The sequence below is a fragment of the Muscardinus avellanarius genome (assembly GCF_963383645.1).
Source record: "Muscardinus avellanarius genome assembly, chromosome: 5".
NCBI classification, from domain to species: Eukaryota; Metazoa; Chordata; class Mammalia; order Rodentia; family Gliridae; genus Muscardinus; species Muscardinus avellanarius.
In genome coordinates this window covers 120,516,534-120,535,812 of record NC_137790.1, presented here as the reverse complement: position 1 = coordinate 120,535,812, position 19,279 = coordinate 120,516,534, and the positions used below count along the sequence as shown (strand labels likewise).

At 41.6% G+C, this 19,279-nt stretch overlaps 1 protein-coding gene across 5 annotated transcripts in view; it reads right to left on the bottom strand.

Annotated features, from left to right (window-relative positions):
• The window catches only part of KCNAB1 (potassium voltage-gated channel subfamily A regulatory beta subunit 1), a gene marked incomplete at both ends in the record, with an annotated part of 333,646 nt that overhangs the window by 41,732 nt on the left and 272,635 nt on the right, over positions 1 to 19,279 (bottom strand). For all 5 annotated transcript variants that reach the window (XM_080696894.1, XM_080696897.1, XM_080696895.1 and 2 more), the window contains 2 exons: positions 14,021 to 14,064; positions 16,175 to 16,219. In XM_080696894.1, the coding sequence (XP_080553020.1) occupies positions 14,021 to 14,064; positions 16,175 to 16,219 (89 nt within the window). The remainder of the gene's footprint in view (positions 1 to 14,020; positions 14,065 to 16,174; positions 16,220 to 19,279) is intronic.

The window sequence follows — 19,279 nt, the reverse complement described above, 5'->3', positions numbered from 1 at the left end:
TGCCTCTACCACCTTGTACCTCATTAAGATATATGACTACAATGCGCCAATAAAAAACTAAAAAGATGCTGTGAGGCAAGGCCAGTGCTGGGGCCTCTGAGGCTGGGATCGGAGCCTGCCGAGAGGTGAGGCCAGTGTCGGGGCCAGGAAGGCTGGGATCGGAGCCTGCCATGAGGCAAGGTTGGTGCTGGGGCCTAGGAGGCTGGGATTGGAGCCTGCCAGGGGAGAGGCCGGTGCCAGAACCAGCGAGGCCGGGATTGGAGCCTGTCATGAGGCAAGGCTGTGCTGGGGCCTCCAAGGCTGGGATTGGAGCCTGCTGAGGGGTAAGGCCAGTGTCAGGGTCAGTGAGGCTGGGATTGGAGCTTGCCGAGGGATGAAGCTGGTGCTGGGGCCAGTGAGGCCAGGATTGGGGCCTGCCATGAGGCAAGGCCGGCGCTGGGGCCTTGGAGGCCAGAATCGGAGCCTGCCGAGGAGTGAGGCCGGTGCTGGGGCCAGTGAGGCTGGGATCAGGGCCTGCCATGAGGCAAGGCCAGTGCTGGGGCCTCTAAGGCCAGGATTGGAGCCTGCTGAGGGGTGGGGCCGGTGTTGGGGTCAGCAAGGCCAGGATCAGTGCCTGCCATGTGGAGAGGCCATAGCTGGAGACGGCGAGGCTGGGATAGGAGCTTGCCTTAAGGCAAGGCTGGTGCTGGGACCTCTGAGGCCGGGATTGGAGCCTGCCATGAGGCAAGGCCAGTGCTGGAGCCAGCGAGGCCAGGATCAGAGTCTGCTGGGTGGCCAGGCCAGTGCTGGGGCCTTCAAGAGTGGGATCAGAACTTGCAATGTGGCATACACAGAGAAATATCACAGAAAATAAAAAAAATCAGATGCTTTCCCTAATATGCAAAAACTAGGAAGAAATGGGTAATAGGAGGAAATCTAGTTGAAGAAAGGGCCTTATGGAGGTGCAATTAAGGTGACCAATCAGAGGGGATGGGATGGGGGAAGATGGAATCTCTTTAAAATACATGATGTACGTAAACAAATATATCAAAGTTAATCACTAAATCAAGCATGGGATTGAGGAAGGGGGCGGGAGTGGGATGGAGATTGGATAAAGGCTAATTGGATGATGTGTGCTTGTATATCCTCACAAGTCTTGTATTCCATTGTGATGTTTGACTACAATGCACCAATAAAAATATATTAAAAAAAACTAAAAAGAGAGGCAAAATAAAAAGATATAAATTGGGACATCAAAAATTCAAAATGTAGCCAGGTATAGCAGTGAGGCCCTCCACAACTTAGTGAGATCCTGTTTTAAATTAAAGAATAAAAAAAAAACAGGTTAGAGTTGTAGCTTGGAGACAGAATGCCCTGGTTTCAATCCCCAGTACTGGAAAAAAAAATTCAAAATGTGGGAAGAAATAGAATGCAAATGTAAAATTTTAAATTTTCTTTCTCTTTCATTTTTTCTTATCCTGTTGACAAACCAAAGAGGTAAAAGATCTCTACAATGGAAACTATTTAAACATTGATTGAAGAAATTGATGGGTTAAAAGAATCAATATTGTTAAAATATTCATCTTACCCATAGTGATCTACAGGTTCAATACAATCCCTATCAAAATGACATTATTCACAGAACTAGAAAAAAATCCTAAAATTCATTCGGAGCCACAAAATGAATGTAGTCATATAGCCAAAGCAATGTTGAGCATGAAGAACAAAGCAGGAGGCATTCACTACTGGACTTCAAGATATGTTTGTTATGGCTTGGACATGAAGTGTCCCCCCAAAGCTCATGTGTTGAAGGCTTGGTCCCAGTACAGCAGTGTTTTGAGGTGGGGCTTTTGGAAGGTGATTGGATCATGAGGGCTGTAGCCTCCTCAGTGGATTCATCCACTGACATGGTCATAATTTAATGGGATATTGGGAAGTGGTGGAAACTTAGCAGGTGAGGCTCAGTTTATCCTCGGAGATGTTTTCTTGACAGCTGTATCTTGCTCTTGGTGTCTCTGCTTCCTCATGACCATGAGTGGGCTTCTGTACTCCACCACTGTCTTCCATGATGTTCTGTCTCTCCAAAGGTCCAAAGTGATGAGGCCAAGTGACTATAAACTGAAAACCTCTGAAACCATGAGCCAAAGTGAATTTTTTCTTCTTTGTGTCAATTTTATCAGGTATTTTATCAGAGCAACAAAAAACTGACTGACATGATACTATAAAGCTACATAAATTAAAAATAGCATGGTATCAGCATAAAAAAAGACACATAGACCAATTGAATAGAAGAGAAAACGTAGAAGTAAATCCACATATCTATAGCCAACCAATATTCAACACAGTGCTAGGTACACACACTGGGGGGACATTCTTTCCAGTAAATGGTTTTCAGAAAATTGTTCACTTGCATAGAAGGAAACTAGACCCCTATCTCTTACCATATGCAAAGTATCAACTCAAAATGAATTAGAGACTGAAATGTAAGACCTGAAACTATGAAACTGCTAGAAGAAACTTAAAAAAAAAAGCTTTACAACATTGAAATGGGCAAGAATTTATTTCAGATAAGACCTCAAGCAAAACCAAAGTAGACCAATGAGATTGTGTTAAACTAAAAAGATTGCAAAGGAAACAACCAATATAGTAAATAGTCAGCCTACACAATGAAAGAAAATATATGCAAATATACATCTGGTAAAGGTTAGTGTCCAGCATCTATAAGAAACTCAAACAACTCAATAGTACATCACCATCATCATCATCATCGTCAACCAGTTAAAAAATGGGCAATCAGCCTAGATAGATATTTCTTAAAAGAAAGTATACAAATGGCCAGTAGGTATACAAAAAATACTCAGTATCTCTAATTATCATGAAATTGCAAATCAAAACCACAATGAGATATTGGATCACTTCTGTTGGCATAGCTGTTATCAAAAAGACAAAAGAGAAACTCTGGCAAGGATAAGGAGAAAAAGAAACCCTTAAACGTTATTTGTGGAGATGTAAATTACTGCAGCTGTTAAGGAAAATAGTATGAAGTTTCCTCAAAACATATTAAAATAGAACTGCCATGTGATCCAGCAATCCCACTGCTGGGTATGTATGTCAAAGACATGTACATGTCTATGCTCATCACAGCACCGCACCATAGCTAAGATATGAAAACAACCTAAGTATCCTTCAGTGATGAATGAGTAAAGAAAATATGGTACATAGATCGACATATAGAAGTAGAACATTATTCTTCCGTAAAAGAACGAAATCCTGTCATTTGTAACAATATGAATGGAACTGGAAGTTATTGTGTTAAATGAAATAAGCCAGACACAAAAAGACAAATACCACGTGCTCTCACTCATAATGGAATCTGATAAAGTTGCCCTCATAGAGGGGAGGGTGATAGTGTTTACCAGAGGCTGGTGAGAGCCCTGGGGAAGTGGGGATGGGAAAGGTTGGTTAATGGGTTCTAAGTTACTGTTAGAGAGGAGAAATAAGTTCTGGTGTTCTGACATACACTAGGGTTCATTAATAATGATAATATCCTGTATATTTCAATGAAAGGATTTTTATTTTTATTTTTTGGTGGTACTAGGGTTTCTGCAAGCCCTTCTACCTTCGGGCTATACTCCCAGACCTATTTTTATATTTTATTTGGAAACAGGGTCTCTTAAGCCAGCGCAGCTGGCTTCGAACCTGCGCGATCCTCCTGTCTCCACCTCCCAAGTGCGGGGATTACAAGCGTGTGCCACCATGCCCGGCCAATGAAAGGATTTTAAAGATTTTTTTTTTTAACCACAGAGAAATGATAAGAGAGGAACTCAATATGCTTACCTTGATTTGAACATTACACAATATATACAGGTGTCGACACGTCACCTGGTACCTCATATATATGAACACTTGTTATATGTCAACTTTAAAATTTTTTAAAATAAAAATTCATTGAACATGGCAGTGTGTTGTTGTTTGGGTCTCAGAATATTTAAAAAATATATTAAAGGCTGACTTGCTCCCTGAAAGGAAATTCTGCAGTCTCTCTCAAGGTCGCTCACACTCTCAGGGGAAATACGTGCAGAGTAACTCTCTTCCACAGTGACTTGTGTGACACTATCCAGAAACTAGGCTTAGAATAAAAGTCAGTTCTCTTCAAGAGGATTTATTTTTCTTCTTAAAAATGAAATTAATGTTTACATTTTGAATTACTTAATGGCCTCAGAGCGGGATGGAGATATAGTTGTACATTAAAACCATTAAAATGGTACAAATCAGAAATAAATGACTGGCTTGACCTCAGAAATAGATGACTGGCTTAACCTCATTTATGTGCACATGAGTTTTTTTATTTTTATTTTTGATATTGGAGATTGAACCAGGGGTATTCTACTTTGGAGCTACATCCCCATATCCACCCTAACCACTCTTTAAAAAAATTTTTTTTGAAACAGAGTCTTGCTAAGTTGTTCAGGCTGGCCTTGAACCTGTGATACTCCTGTCTCAGTCTCCCAAATACTGGGATTACAGGTATGTACCACCATGCCCAGCTATACATGGATTTTGTGTGTGTGTGTGTATGTGGTACTGGGGTTCCTGGAAACCCTTCTACCTCCGGGCTATATCCCAGACCTATTTTATACTTTTTTATTTGGAAACGGGGTCTCTTAAGCCAGCACGGCTGGCTTCAAACCTGTGCGATCCTCCTGTCTCAGACTCCCAAGTGCGGGGATTACAAGCGTGCGCCACCACGCTCAGTTTATACATGGATTTTTAAAGTATTACAAAAGCCAGGCGTGGTGGTGCACACTTGTAATCCTCATGCTTAGGCGGCGGAGACAGGAGGATCGTGCAGGTTCGAAGCCAGCCTCTGGTTTAAGAGACCCTGTTTCCGAATAAAAAAGTATAAAAATAGGTCTGGGAGTGTAACCCGGAGGTACAAGGGTTTCCAGGAACCCTAGTACCACCAAAAAATAATAATAATAAAAAAAAGTATTACAAAAAAGGTGAGAAAATAAAGGCTTTGCTCAACATTTTATTAATTCTGTAAAAATTTATGGAAGCTAAAATATAGAGCTTAACTCTATTATTTCTATCACTCTCAATTTTGGGGGGAAGAAATAAAAACACTAGAAGCCATAAAGACTTAAGAGGTAATTTAAAGGAAAGAGTAAGAATTTAGAAAAAAAAAAAGTCATGAGCCAGTCCTAGTCATGTTCCTAAGAGTACTCAGAAAAAAAATTAATTAATTTCGGTGAAATTAATACTTCCCTAAAATAGAATGTATTATATACAATGCCATGCGACAAAAGGAGGGCAATGTTCAAGAATCATTTTTATCTCATTTGCATGAGGCACAGCATTTCCTTATCAGCTCCTTTAATTCCTCAGGAAGACCGGAGGTTTTTCTCTTTTTATTATAAGCATAAAATTAATTGCCTGTTAAATGAGGCCCTTATAAATTTAAATTTGGCTCATTTAAATTTGATTTTCAAACTGGCTTAGAGGACAGCCACAATTACTTTTCTGACAGGAAAATGGAGTGCTTGAATTTAGTTCTGGAAATATTTTCCATTCATTGAGAGAGGATTGTCTAGGATGGCACTCGTTAAAAGCTTTGATGAAGAGATTAGAGCAGACAGGTGTTATGAGGTCTAACGCCTGCTCTTCCAAAACTGCTATGACTGTTAAGATTGGGAATACCAGCTATCTCAAGGGGCTGCTTGGAATTAAATTTACCTTAAAAAGTACCATAATGTTAGCCACCCTGGGGAATAACTGTATATAGAAAGAAGGTAAGGGATAGTCGAGCAGGGTATCACAGGGTTGGAACATTGGTGTTCTGCACCCTAACCCTAGCATGCTTCTGTGTGTGTGTGTGTGTGTGTGTGTGTGTGTGTGTGTGTATCACAAAAAGGTGAGAAAATAAAAGCTTTGCTCAACATTTTACTAATTCTGTAAAAATTTATGGAACCTAAAAAAACAGAGCTGAACGCTATTATTTCTATCGCTCTCCATTATTGAATGGAGAGCATGAAATGTGAATGTGTGTTACTTCTCTAATCTGCAGTGAAGTTGATGATGTTTGCCACCTTTATGATTGCTGCTTGAGAGAATACTGTATAAGACATTTGATAGAAATGTAATGTGGTGATTGTACCATGGTGTTCATGTCTAAAAAGTGTCTTCAGAGGTGGAAAAAACAAACTAAATGTCAAAATTTGGGCCTAGACCCTTTGGTGTTGGAGAGATGAATTAGTGACAGTCCTAACTCGTACAGGCTGAGAGTGAGTAGGAGAAGCAGCTATAACAAACTGGTACTATTGTAGCAGAATTCTGCGACTGGGCATTTTATAGATGAGACTCGACTTAACTCATTTACTATTCCATGACACATGGAGTCACATTTGATCCTGAAACTGTGCCGGAGTCTGGGGTATAAAGATACACATTCACAGTCTTTCTTCCCCAGGAGCTACAGGGCACATCAAGGGCACCAATGGGCCGTGTCCATTGTTCAAGGTCATAATGTCTACCTGTAAGCAATGGCGTGGACTGGAGTCATAGGTCAGTCTCATTGTATTTGGTCATTCCTCACCTCTCACTTCTTTCTCTGGAAGCACTCTTTCTTGAAATTTAAGTGAAATTCAAGTATATTAATATAAGGCTACAGAACATGGTATGCTGTACCAGGCCAGAGATCCCCACTTTGAGGTGGAGAGAAAGAAGATTGTACCCTCAAGAGACACTGGCCATATGTTTTTTATTTTATTCTATGTGAGACTCAAAAATATTGGCAAGGGGCAGGGGGTGGTGGGGCTCTAAGTAGTGGAGATCAAGCAGGGGAGATGATGTGGTTATGTTCCCAATTTTTTTTTTTTTTTTTTTGGTGGTACTGGAGATGGAACCCAGGGGCCTTCTACCTCCGGGCTATACTCCCAGACCTATTTTATATTTTATTTGGAAACAGGGTCTTTTAAGCCAGCGAGGCTGTCTTCAAACCTGCACAATCCTCCTGTCTGATCCTCCCAAGTGCAGGGATTACAAGCGTGCGCCACCACGCCCTGCATGTTCCCGATTTGAACTGAGGGTTCTGCCTCCTGAGGACTTGTAGGTACCAGCATGAACACAGGGACCAAGGAGATGACCACAAGGAATCAAGCTTGGACCAATTCATGTAAGTAGAAACAGAAGGACTGGCTGGTGTTATGGATATAGGTATGAGGTTAGAGGAATCAAGAGGACACCTAGATTTGGAGCCTGAGAAGCAAGGTGCCTGCTACTCTAAGATGGGGAATTGGGGGACATCAGATCACAGGTGGTGGCAGGAACCATGTTAGGTATGAACACCATACCTATCGTCCATATTGGGGCTCTTGGCAACTGGGTGGGCCAGTCAGCCATTCAGAAGAGATGAGGCATGGGGTTTGAGATCCAGGTAACCAGCTCGAGATGGTGGGAATGACCTTGTGATGGCTCTCAGCCTCTCTGAGCCTCAGCTTGCTGAAGAAGTGGAGCCAGATAACCTTTCTACTTTGTCCTTTGAGTGACTGCCAACCAAATCAGGCTGCCCTGCATCTTCCTATTTGGATGCTTTTAATCTCGTAGAAATAGGTAAATCATAGGAATTATGAAGACATGGTCAACAAGTATTTCCTTAAGAGCCATTTAGGATTTTGCTCCAGTAGACAAGCAGTCATGGTTTACTTCCATTTAACAAATGTTTTGTTGAGTGCTGGATTGAGGCCAGGTATTGTTTCAAGTTTAAGTAGACATGCAAAAATGCATTAACCTTGGCTCCAGGTGGGCAGCTGGACCTAAGGAGGTAAGTGCTTCAGAACCGGGAGTGTCCTTGGCACCAGCCCAGTGTCTGTCAGAGGAGGTCTAGGGGGAGCAGGAGGAAGAGTCCCTGCCTTTGAGGAGATATCTAGACATCAACTGGCAATTCCTCAAAATTTCACAGGATAACTATGTAAAGAAGAAAATAGCTTCCAAGAGACTATGGTAATGAGATCTAGGTCCATTTTATTTTTTAGGGTCTAAAGCTTAACAGGAATCGTATTGTTTGGGAGGTAAACTTTAATTTCAGACTATTGTATAGATTTCTAAAGAAATATTCTATTTCAGACTTTAGGCAGATTGGCACTGTAAGAGGTGAACACGTGGGGTGCTCAGTGCTGCAGGTTTAACTGTAGAAACAAGGAAATTAGTAGTTTGGACATTTTGCAAGGGTTCTATTCAAATACAATGTGTTATCACCTCTTAAACTACTACAAGCTTCCCATCTAGCTTGGAAAAATGTTGCCTTAAATAGGAACAGTTTCCCTATAAAATGTCCAAATTCTTTCTTCCTTTTTTATTTCTTTTCTTTTCTTTTTTTCTTTTTTTCTTTTTTTCTTTTTTTTTTTTTTGGTGGTACTGAAAATTGAACCCAGGGGCATTCTACCTCCTCAGCCCTATTTTTTGTTCTTTATTTAGAAATAGGGTCTTACTAAGTGGCAGAAGGCTCCAATAAGTAGCTGAGGCTGGATGCAAACCTGCGATTTTCCTGTCTCAGCCTCACAAGTACTGGGATTATAAACATGTGCCACCATGCCTGGCTCCAAATTCTTTTTAGAAGCCCTCTCAGTCAATAATTTATGATACACCTGTATTTAATTTTAAAAGGCTGTGCTGTATTAAAATCATATATGTGGCTGGACTTCCCATTATGAAACAAAATTATTATGGGGGTAAGGGGTGCAAATCTATGACCATGATATGCTGAAAAGGAATCCCACTGAAATTTAATATTCAATTGTGGAGTAATAAATTATCTTTTCTTCTAGAGCTCAACATAAGGTTTATTTAACATTGGCCACTCACTAAAAAGTCTCAAGCCAACCTTTCTCAGTTTATTTTCCTCTCTTGCTCCTATAATGATGGTTTGTATTTTGAATCACACAACCAAACTGCTGTTTACTCAAAAGACAAAAGATTTAGACACAGCTTTTGATCCTAAAACCATACGATTTAGCCGGGCGTGGTGGCGCATGCTTGTAATCTCTGTGCTTGGGAGGTGGAGACAGGAAGATCTCACAGGTTCGAAGCCAGCCTTGCTGGCTTAAGAGACCCTGTTTCCAAAATTAAAAAAAGTATAAAATAGGTCTGGGAGTGTAGCCTGGAGGTAAAAGGGTTTCTGGGAACCCCAGTACCACCACACAACAACAACAACAACAACATACGATCTATTTATTTTTTAGGCTAACTTAACAAACTATTCCTATTCCTTTATGTTAGGCACTAAATGAATTTGATCAGCCAGATTCTGACACTGGCGTAAATCAGGGCTTAATTGTATTTTTGTGGAAGGCCTGAATAAATAAGTAGCATTTTAGAGCCTGAAAGGAACTTGGGATTCTAAATGGGTGTAATAAACCGATTAGTAAAATTTTTTCTTCCTCCCTGTGAATCTAGAGAGAACATTATACTAGCTGGATCTAAGTCAAAGATTTGGGGCACATAGAAAAGGCCTTTCAAGTGAATGTTTTAAAAACTACCTTGTGCATAAGTCAAGCTCATTTTATACTCTGTGAATTAATCCAGGTGCCAAGGTCATCCAGTACACAGGTGGCCTAAGTTCTACATGAAGCAGGCTTTGTCTCAGCCTGCAAAGTGTTTCTCAAACTTAAAGTGCTTGTGAGTCTCTGATACTGAATAAAGTCACTTTCATCACAGAAAAAACAAGGATAATTCTTCATAAACCTCTTCAAACTTTATTTTGGGTTTAAAAATCTCATGTCTCTGCTTTCCTGCAAAATTCATTTAAATCTCTAATTTCAGCCTGACTAGAAATATCCTTTGGGGTGACTCTCTTATACTCAGGAGTCCTTGTCTTTCGCTGAAACTGTGAAGTGTAAAACAATACCAATAATAATAACATAATAAGTGATCTCTATCTCAAAAGTTTGAAAATCATGAAGTATTTTTTAATCTGGGTGTACTAGGATTCTAGCTGGTCCATCCATTTTCTGAGCTTAGTTCCTAAGAAAACCCCTGACTTAATTAAAGGAAGAAGAGACTTTAGGTTTTCTATTAAGTTGTATGAGGCTTGAAGAGAACTGATTTAAAACAGAGAATTCTGAGATTATGCACACACGGGTGAGCATGGGAGCAAGAGAGATGTGATGGAGAAGAGTACCAGAGCTTCTCCCCTCTTTTTCTCTTTGATTTTATAGTTTTTTTTATGCCAGTGTGAGAGATTTTCTGAAAATCTCTCTCTCTCTCTCTCTCTCTCTCTCTCTCTCTCTCTCTCTCTCTCTCTCTCTCTCCTTTCTGATCAAAATGAAAAGAAAGAAACCCAGGCTTTCTCAGGCAGCACAAGGTGAGTTCAGCGGGAGGCTGCGAGGTGACTGGGGTTGTTGGTCCCTGATAATTAATTCTAGCTGAGGACACAGTTGTGGGGCAGGCGTTGGATCTGGAAGGCCAAGTGTGGAGGGCAGGTTGGGGTGGACAATGGTGCCAAACTGGACACTCCATCTGGAGACAAGATTCTGTTTGGGAGGGCACATTGGAAGCTTTGTCTAGGGTAGGAGGGGCTGTTCCTCATGGCCACTTCTGCAGGCTGCCCTCTTCATGTGCGGCTAGAAGCTGCACTAAGGTGAACAAGGGTGATGGCAGTGATAGAAATGACCTTTATTGCTATTATGTGACAGACACCATGCACCATGTGAAATATCTGATCCCAGTCCTCGCAGAGTCAGGAATAGCTGGAGTGCCGCCTCTTCCTTGGCATCTGCGTGTGATCCCCACACAAGAAACTGGCTAAGCTTAAAGAAAGCAGAGCCCCGAGGAAAAGTGTTGTCTCTGGCCAAAGTACTCCCCCACTCTTAGATATTCTTTCATAACTATTATTCTTTTGGTAATGATTCTTTTAACTTTCTACACAAATGGCTCCAGTGATGTAAGATCAGGACTGTGGGTGAAACTGAGTCCGTGGAAAATAAATTTTCTAGTAATTTGTCTAAGCCTATAACTGCCCTTGGCTTTGTTCAAGATGTAATTCTAGTCAGAATTCAGATACTGTGGAAGCATTCCTGCTACAGCAATTACAAATGCAGAATTCCTCCCTATCTTTGACCTTCATTCTAATCATTACAATAGAGCTGAGGGCTAGGAGGAATCTTGACCTTTGCACCTAGTGATAGCACTGCCTGGAAACAGGGCAATACCACCTGGTTAAAATAGTTATGACAGAACAAAAGACATATAATAAAAACTTCATGTTGTTTTTTGGGCCCTGTCTACTAAAATATATTTTAAGTGTTTAATAGGGTGAAGCGTTCAGACAGCAGATGGTATTACAGACAAAGTTCAGCAGACATTCATCGAAATCCTCTAAATCATCATAAATGTACACGGATTTTCCTATGCCAACTACATGTATGAAAGCTGGAATCTCGGACTTTGTCCCCATTCAACTCAAAGGAGGTTGCTAGATAGAGAAGGACATTGGACTAATAAAAGGTTCCAAAAGGGTTAAAGAAAACTCTTAAAAACTGAATTCTTCAAGTGATTTTGGGTGTGATATTTGTTCCTCTGGAATTTGCCCACTAAAAGCCTCTGCAGCTTCAAGGCCAAGGCAAGGCCAAAGAGGCTGACTTAAAGCACAAGACCCACCTGCAGGGTCATAGAACTGATTTCAATCACAAAGACCTGTGATGTCACAGGCCTTACTTTTGTCTTGTTCAGGGTTGGTGATTTACATGTATATTTCACTATTGTTTTTTGGGTGTTTGCACTTTTCTACTAGGGAATCACGGGGAAATAGGGAAATATAAAAAATATTTTGTCTAGAATAAAGTGGTCAATTGCACAAGAGGCATTTGTCTGTGTCAATCCAGATTTTTTCCCGGAGAGGAATCTCCACGTTTTGCGCCGTGAACAGGAACTTAAAGGAGTTTATTTCATAAAAGGGAAAAAATTGCTGCAGATATGTGGCTGCAGAACAACAACCGAACCTTTGCCCACCTTTCTGAGAAAACTCGGTCCCGAACGGACTCAGTGGCCATATTCAGTGCTGGATTTATTATTCCCGATTGAGCCAGTCTGTCGCACTGGAGAGTGCTTTATAGTTGAGAAGGCAGAGGCTGAGTGGGGCTAGGTATCTTGTACCAAGTTGTCCAACTCATTAATGACACAGAACTAGAACAGAGGTCTGACTGATTTCAAAACCCACGTGCCTACAAATATAATCAAAATAGTTGGTGAGAAATACCAAACTCATATGAAAACATTAGAAACAATGGAATTCTATAATTGTTGTCGTTGGTGATGTGTGTGTGTGTGTGTGTGTGTGTGTGTGCGCGCGCGCTCTTTCTGAGATCTGGCTTCCAAAGTATTTATTTATTTACTTTATTTTTTATTTTTTTTTTGCGGGTCTGGGGATGAAACCCAGGGGCATTCGATCTCTGAGCTACACCCCCTGCCCTATTTTTTATTATTTTATTTTGAAGCAGGGTCTCACTGAGTTGCAAAGAGCCTCACTAAGTAGCCAAGGCTGTCCGTGAACCGCGATCCTCTGGTCCTAGCCTCCTGAATGCTGGGATTACAAGCGTGCGCCACCATGCCTGGCTTTATTTTTTAATTTTAATTTTAATTTTGGTACTGGGAATTGAACCCAGAGGCATTCTACCTCTGAGCTACACCCCCAACTCCCTTTTTAAAATTTTATTTTGAAGCAGGGTCTTGGTAGGCTGCTGAGAGTTGCCCTAAGTTTGCTGAGGCTATCTTCAAACCTGTGCTCATCCTGTCTCAGCCTCCCAAGTGTTGAGATTACAATTGTATGCCACTGCACTCAGCTGAAAGTCTCTATTTAAATGGTTGAACACTGAAGCTATTTATTTTTCCTATTGCTAGTCTATGATATTTCAGAGCAGTCTTGTTTATAGGTCAAAAAATATCTTCAACTTCCAAAATGGGATGAAAATCTTCAAATTAAGTGTTATTGTTTAGATTAGGTTCACGGAGAAAAAACTCACAATAAAATGACAGCCTGGGAGCTGGGCATGGTGGCACATGCTTCTAATCCCTGCGCTTGGGAGGCGGAGATAGGAGGATCGTGCAGGTTCGGAGCCAGCTTTGCTGGTTTAAGAGACCCTGTTTCCAAAATTTAAAAAGTATAAAAAAATAGGTCTGGGAGTGTAGCCCGGAGGTAGAAGGACTTCCAGGAACCCCAGTACCACACACACACACACACACACACACACACACAAAAAAAAGACAACCTCAACCTGGGAGACAACATATGCAACACAAAACCTACAGTGAATAAGCATCATGGCTAGTATATAAAGAGCCTCTGCAAGTCAATAAGACCAAACAACTCAAATGGCAAATAGCCTAAACACAGAGAGCTAATTCTCAGAAAAAGAAGCATAAAGTTACAAAAAGAAGCTCAGACTCATGAATAAATGAGCAGATAATTAAAACCATCTCATTTAACAGATTGGTAGATTATTTTTAGAAAAAAATTTTTTGTGTTAGAACATGCTGTATTCTTTGAACAATAATACCCTTCTAGGATCTATCCAATTTATGGAAAGATGCTCACTTACATAACTCTTTGTCATACTTTGTCAAATTGGAAATACCCCATAAGCCATTGTGTGTGTGTGTAAAATACATTTTAATTCAGAAAATAGAAAATGGCAAGGTTTAGGTTAATAGGTTAATATAGGTTAGTATAGCCTGATTCTATCATTTTAGCACATATTATTCTTACATTTTTGGTTTTGTTTTTGTTTTAGAAGTACTGTGGATTGAACTCTGAGCATTCTGCCTCTGAGCTACACTTCCAGCCCTATTTTATTTTTTATTTTGAAACAGGGTCTTGCTAAATTGCTAAGGCTGGCCTTGAACCTGTGAATCTCCTGTCTCAGCCTCCTAGGAACAAGCCTATTTGACTGTGTTCTTTCCCCTTCCAATACATTTTAAATCTATTTGGTTGATACAGTTCCTTGAACCAGGAGCCCAGAAACAAAAATAAAATGAAAGCAGTGCCTACCTTCAATAATGTGCTTTCTTGATAATCCTCTTTCTGTTTCAGCTCTGGAAAGAGAAAGAGGAAATGATTTTGAGTTGGGTGGGCTTTTTTTCTTCTCAATTTTCTGTTTCAGAATGCAGAACAATAGTAATTCTTTCTTAATATGAAGTGCTAATTTTATACCCTATTCTCAGCAAAATCTTCACCATGGAATCTGAAGGAGTAAAGAAGGCTTGTGGGTAAGCACACTGCGTGAACCTTTGCTTCAGAGACCCCAGGAACTAAGCTAACCGTGGCTGTCACCAAGCCATTCTCATCCCTCAGCTCCAGGCTCAAGTTAATAATTCATCCAGGTGACCTGCTCCACATAGAATTTGATACACAGTTCAGCCTTCACCAGGCTCCCAACCAATCTGAAGAAGATGAAAGCCTTGACATAAATTTGTGAGTTTTAGATGGCCAGACTGTTAAACATATTAACTTTTCTGAGAAAGGAAACACATTTTGAAAGTGACTTACTTCTCTCTCTCTCTCTCTCTCTCTCTCTCTCTCTCTCTCTCTCTCTCTCTCTCTTTTGCCATACCAAGGGTTGAATCCAGAGGCATTTCATTTCTGAGCCACACCCCCAGCCCTATTTTTATTCTTTATTTTGAAACAGGGTCTCACTAAGTTGCGGAGGACCTCACTAAGTAGCCAAGGCTGTCCAAAAACTTGCAATCCTCCTGTCTCAGCCTCCCAACTACTGGGATTACAAGTGTGCACCATTACACCCGGTTCAAAGCTATTTTTCCTTAAAATGTGATAAACCAAGTTTTACTTAAGACAAACCTAAATGATAGGGACTTTTGTTACCATCCTCCCAGTCCCTGGATGATTTTTGAGCTCTGGCCATTATAAAGGAATATGTTTGTTGAAATTTAAAGTACTGATATGATGTTTCTTCATCATCAATACTTGGGGCAGCCTCTTTTGAAACACAGTAGTTAACTACTCACCTTGTGCATGTTCTCTATTCTGTGTCTGTTGCAAATAAGTAAAGTAGTATGTAGGACTCTAAGATATAATGGTTCTTGCCAGTTGTCTTATTTCCTGTTTGTTTCTGTGCTACAGGCAAGGTTTTTACACTGCCATAGAAGCTCCAAGTATAGGCTCCATAACGGAGTCGAAGCACAGGCGGTGGGAGCTTATATTACTCAGGAACACCATTTTGCCTTACCTTTATACAAACTACAAGAGGAATAAAAATCTACATAATATCTTCCTGTCTTCATATAATCATAAACAGGCTCAAGGATAGCAATACAATAAGAGTATGTGTGTATGTGTACGTTGTGATGAGAAGGTTCCTAAAGAGGGACTGGCCTCTGCCTCCTATATTTTTTAAGCTATTCCCTATCAATTCTTCATGGAAAATGAGGTTGTGTTTGTTTCCAGCCATTCTTGGGATTTCTATGAGAAGCACAGTGCCAACATCTGCTCTATTGCATGGAAAAGCTTGTTGGTTTTTACATGTTTGTCAAAGAGACCAGCCTTCTGGTTCCTGCTGAATAATGTAAGTGCCAGTTCCAACAGGGGCAGGTTGGCCACTGGGCCAGCTCGCCCCGTGAAATCTGTTTGTTCTGCATCCCACAACAGAGAGAGGATTTCTCTTCTGTGTGGACTGATGGTGAGTGACCCAGGCGTAGCTTCGTGTGCTTCTACGAGATGCACCTTTTATCAGCAATTTCAGAGCCCTTTGTAGGAAATGACCAGAGACTTATATGTGGAGCCAGGCAAGATATGTTTTTATTTCCACGTTCCATGAAAGTCTCTGAGTTTTAGCAGATTTGAGTAGCTTTTATTCTGTGATGCTTTGTGCCTATTTTTGTTCCCTGAAACCTGAAGCCTATTTTGGAAAGGGTTCTTGGAATGATGTTGGTATTGGAGAAATCCACAAGAATCCCTTAGTACCAAGTGACCATGTGCTTTGCACTAAATTTCTTTGGGAGTATCTTGCTAAAATTGAATCCTAGAATTATGCATCTTTTCTTAGCATGAGAAAAAAAATACTCTCCCTAAGCCAATTAATTTCAGGATAAATTAATGTAAAAGTTGCCTAATAGAATAAACAATACAATAGCACAAACAACACGTTTTTTCCTGTCCAGTAGGAAAAATAAAAAGCATTTAACTTACTTTCCACCCCAGTAGAGTTTGGTTGTTATGACCAGGCTGGACCTCCTGCAGGTCAAACAGAGATGGAGAAATAGTAAATACATTGCAGGTTACTAAACAGTCATGTTATTATTATAGAATGTGTCATTACATCTCACATTTAAGAAAGAGACAAAGATGTATTTGTTAATTCGGGTGGCTAAAATGTAAGACAAAGAGCAGTGACTGGTAGTCAGCCCTAGGGGAAGGGGAGGGAGGGGTGCCTTTTGCTGGAGGAACAGAAAGAAGAGTGCAGGAAGGAGGTGGGGAACAGGCAGCAGGTGTGCGTGGCCGGTGCGTGGCGTAGGCGGGTGGGGTCAGTGTGCAGGGTCTGCTGCGGTGTGTGGGAATGTAAGCAGAAGGACCTAGAGGATGGGTTGCTTTGGTAGCTCAAACGAACAAGCACCAATTAGCACTTATTTGGCATCTGGCATAACACTGGTTGCCTGCTTTGGACTCTCCCTGGAAGGAAGTTCACTCCGTGCCAAGGACCATGGACACCAGTGGCTCTGAGTTATTGTCCTGTCCAGTTGTCACATTTATAGGTCAGAACTGACAACCTAGGAATCTGAATGACGAGAGTCAAATCTAATAGCCACTGTGTATGTATTTTCTTTATTAAATGAAAATGTCACTTTAGGAAGACAGTCCTAAAATCCTTAACTCCAGGGTCTACCATGCGGCCTCTAAGGAAATGAAATGTATAAACCTTGTCAGCAAATTTGTAACCCTCTCAAAGCCACACCTCAGGGCAGGAAATACAAGCGTAGTGTCGTGATTATAGAATAAGAAATATGTCTTGAGAACTACAGGGATGTAACTTCAAACTGGGAGGCAGATCTCAGTGTAATTTAGTTTCTCTAGGTATGCAAGTCAATTGAGATTCAAAGGTTAAGATCAAACTTGGGAGTGCTGGAAACAAGGCATTTATAATTCCATGAGCTGTAGTCGATGCCTCTCGGGCTCTAAGGTATAAAAGCCTGACATGATTAATGATAACCAACGGGGAATGACAGCGACAAATCCGGCAATTTGGTTGCAACAAGAAACATTTGTTGAAAATGTCAGCAACCCCATCCCACTGAAGTTAATTCCCTGAAAAGTAATTTGAGTCAGAGTAATGGAAGGTCTACTGATATATGCACCTGGAGATTACATACCCCAGAAGGGCTGATGCACTTTCCAAGTTAATCCATCAACCTCACCATGCCTATTATTATAATAGCAATCAGACATAGGGGAGCTGGGTCTCCTTTAGCAAACACTTTCCACCTTCAACAAAGAGCTGGATGGGATATTAGAAAAAAAAATGAATGCAGCTCTTTCAATTATTCAGAGCAGTTGGGCCTGCCACTGCTGCATCTTCTGTCCAAACACCACCATAGACTTATTTCCCCAAAGGTAGGCTTGCTTTTATTTATTTATTTATTTATTTATTTATTTATTTATTTATTTTTGTGGTAATAGGGATGGAACCCAGGGGCATTCTACCTCCAAGCTACACCCCAGTCCTATTTTCTATTCTTTCTTTCTTTCTTTCTTTCTTTCTTTCTTTCTTTCTTTCTTTCTTTCTTTCTTCCTTCCTTCCTTCCTTCCTTTCTTTCTCTCTCTCTCTCTCTCTCTCTCTCTCTCTCTCTCTCTCTCTCTCTCTCTCCTTCTTTCTTTCTTGCTTTCTTGCTTTCTTGCTTTCTTTCACGGTACTGGGGATGGAACCCAGGGGCATTCTATCTCCAAGCTACACTCCCAGCCCTATTTTTTATTATTTATTTTGAAACTGGGTCTCACTGATTTGCAAGGGGCCTAAGTAGCTGAGGCTGACTGCAAACCATGATCCTCCTCCACTCTCAGCTTTCCAAATGCTGGAATTACAAATGCAGGCCACCATGCCCAGCCTTCTATTCTTTATTTTGAAACAGGGTCTCACTAAGTAGCTGGGGCTGTCCATGAACCGCGATCCTCCTGTCTCAGCCTCCCGAATGCTGGGATTACAAGCGTGCACCACCACGCCCGGCTGGTAGGCTTTCTGAAGAATGTTTGGCCTACATGGGTGCACACGCTAACATTTAGGTTCAGACAGAAACCATAGACGGCAGCCCGGCCATTCATCACTGACTCCCAAGGGAGGCTGTTAGAGCACCTCTTCTGAGTGGTTGCAGAGGATGGTGTATTATACAGGGCTACACACACCTTGTCTCACTTTATCAGTATCATGAATGGTCATGCCATCTGTTTTATAGGTGGGTAAATGAAAATCAGAGAAGTGCAGCCACCACCTTGGATAAAACAGCCAGTGAGCGGCAGCTCGGAGTGAGAAGCCAAGCGGGTCTGCAGAAGCAGCTTTTACAGGCTCAGTGCTAGGAAGACACTGTTCCTCTTCCCTCTGATCCCCGGGGGACCGCTGTGACCCATAGAGATGTTCTATAACATGGGAAGAGCTCGAGTTTCTGTTTGCAAAACTGAGAGGCACCTGGTGAAATAGGCACGCTCCTCTAGATCTCACTTGTGTAGCAAGTTCTGTAACCACAAGGGAGGGACGGTTTGCCGTCCTCTGAGTGCAGCTGGGCGGGTGCTCCCCAGTCCCCTCAGGTGTCTGCTGCACCTGCAGCCTCAGCGCCCTATTATTGGACTTGATGCCAAGGTGTTTGTTACAGTGGAATTGCGCCCTCCCTCCCCCCCAAAAAAAGATTTGTTAAATTCCTAAGCCTTGATACCTCACAATGGGAGCTGATACCTCACAATGGGAGTTTATGCAGCTATAACTGGCTATGTTAGATGAGGTCATAGGGGAGCAGGGTGGACCCCAAGGCTGATGACTGGTGTCCTTGTGGGAAGACAGACATGGGAAGGGAGGAGGCTGTGTGTGACGGAGGCGGAGGCTCCTGGCAGCCACCGGAAGCCAGGAGAAAGCCAGGGAAGATTTTGCTGGAGTCTCAGAGGGAACATGGCCCTGCCAGCATCTTAACTTTGGGCTTCTGCCATCCAGATCTGAGTAAAATTAATTTCGGTTGTTTTAAGTCACTCAGTTTGTGGTGCTTTGTTGCAGCAGTGCTGGGAGATGGATGGAGTCCATCAGGCAGGGGTGGGGGA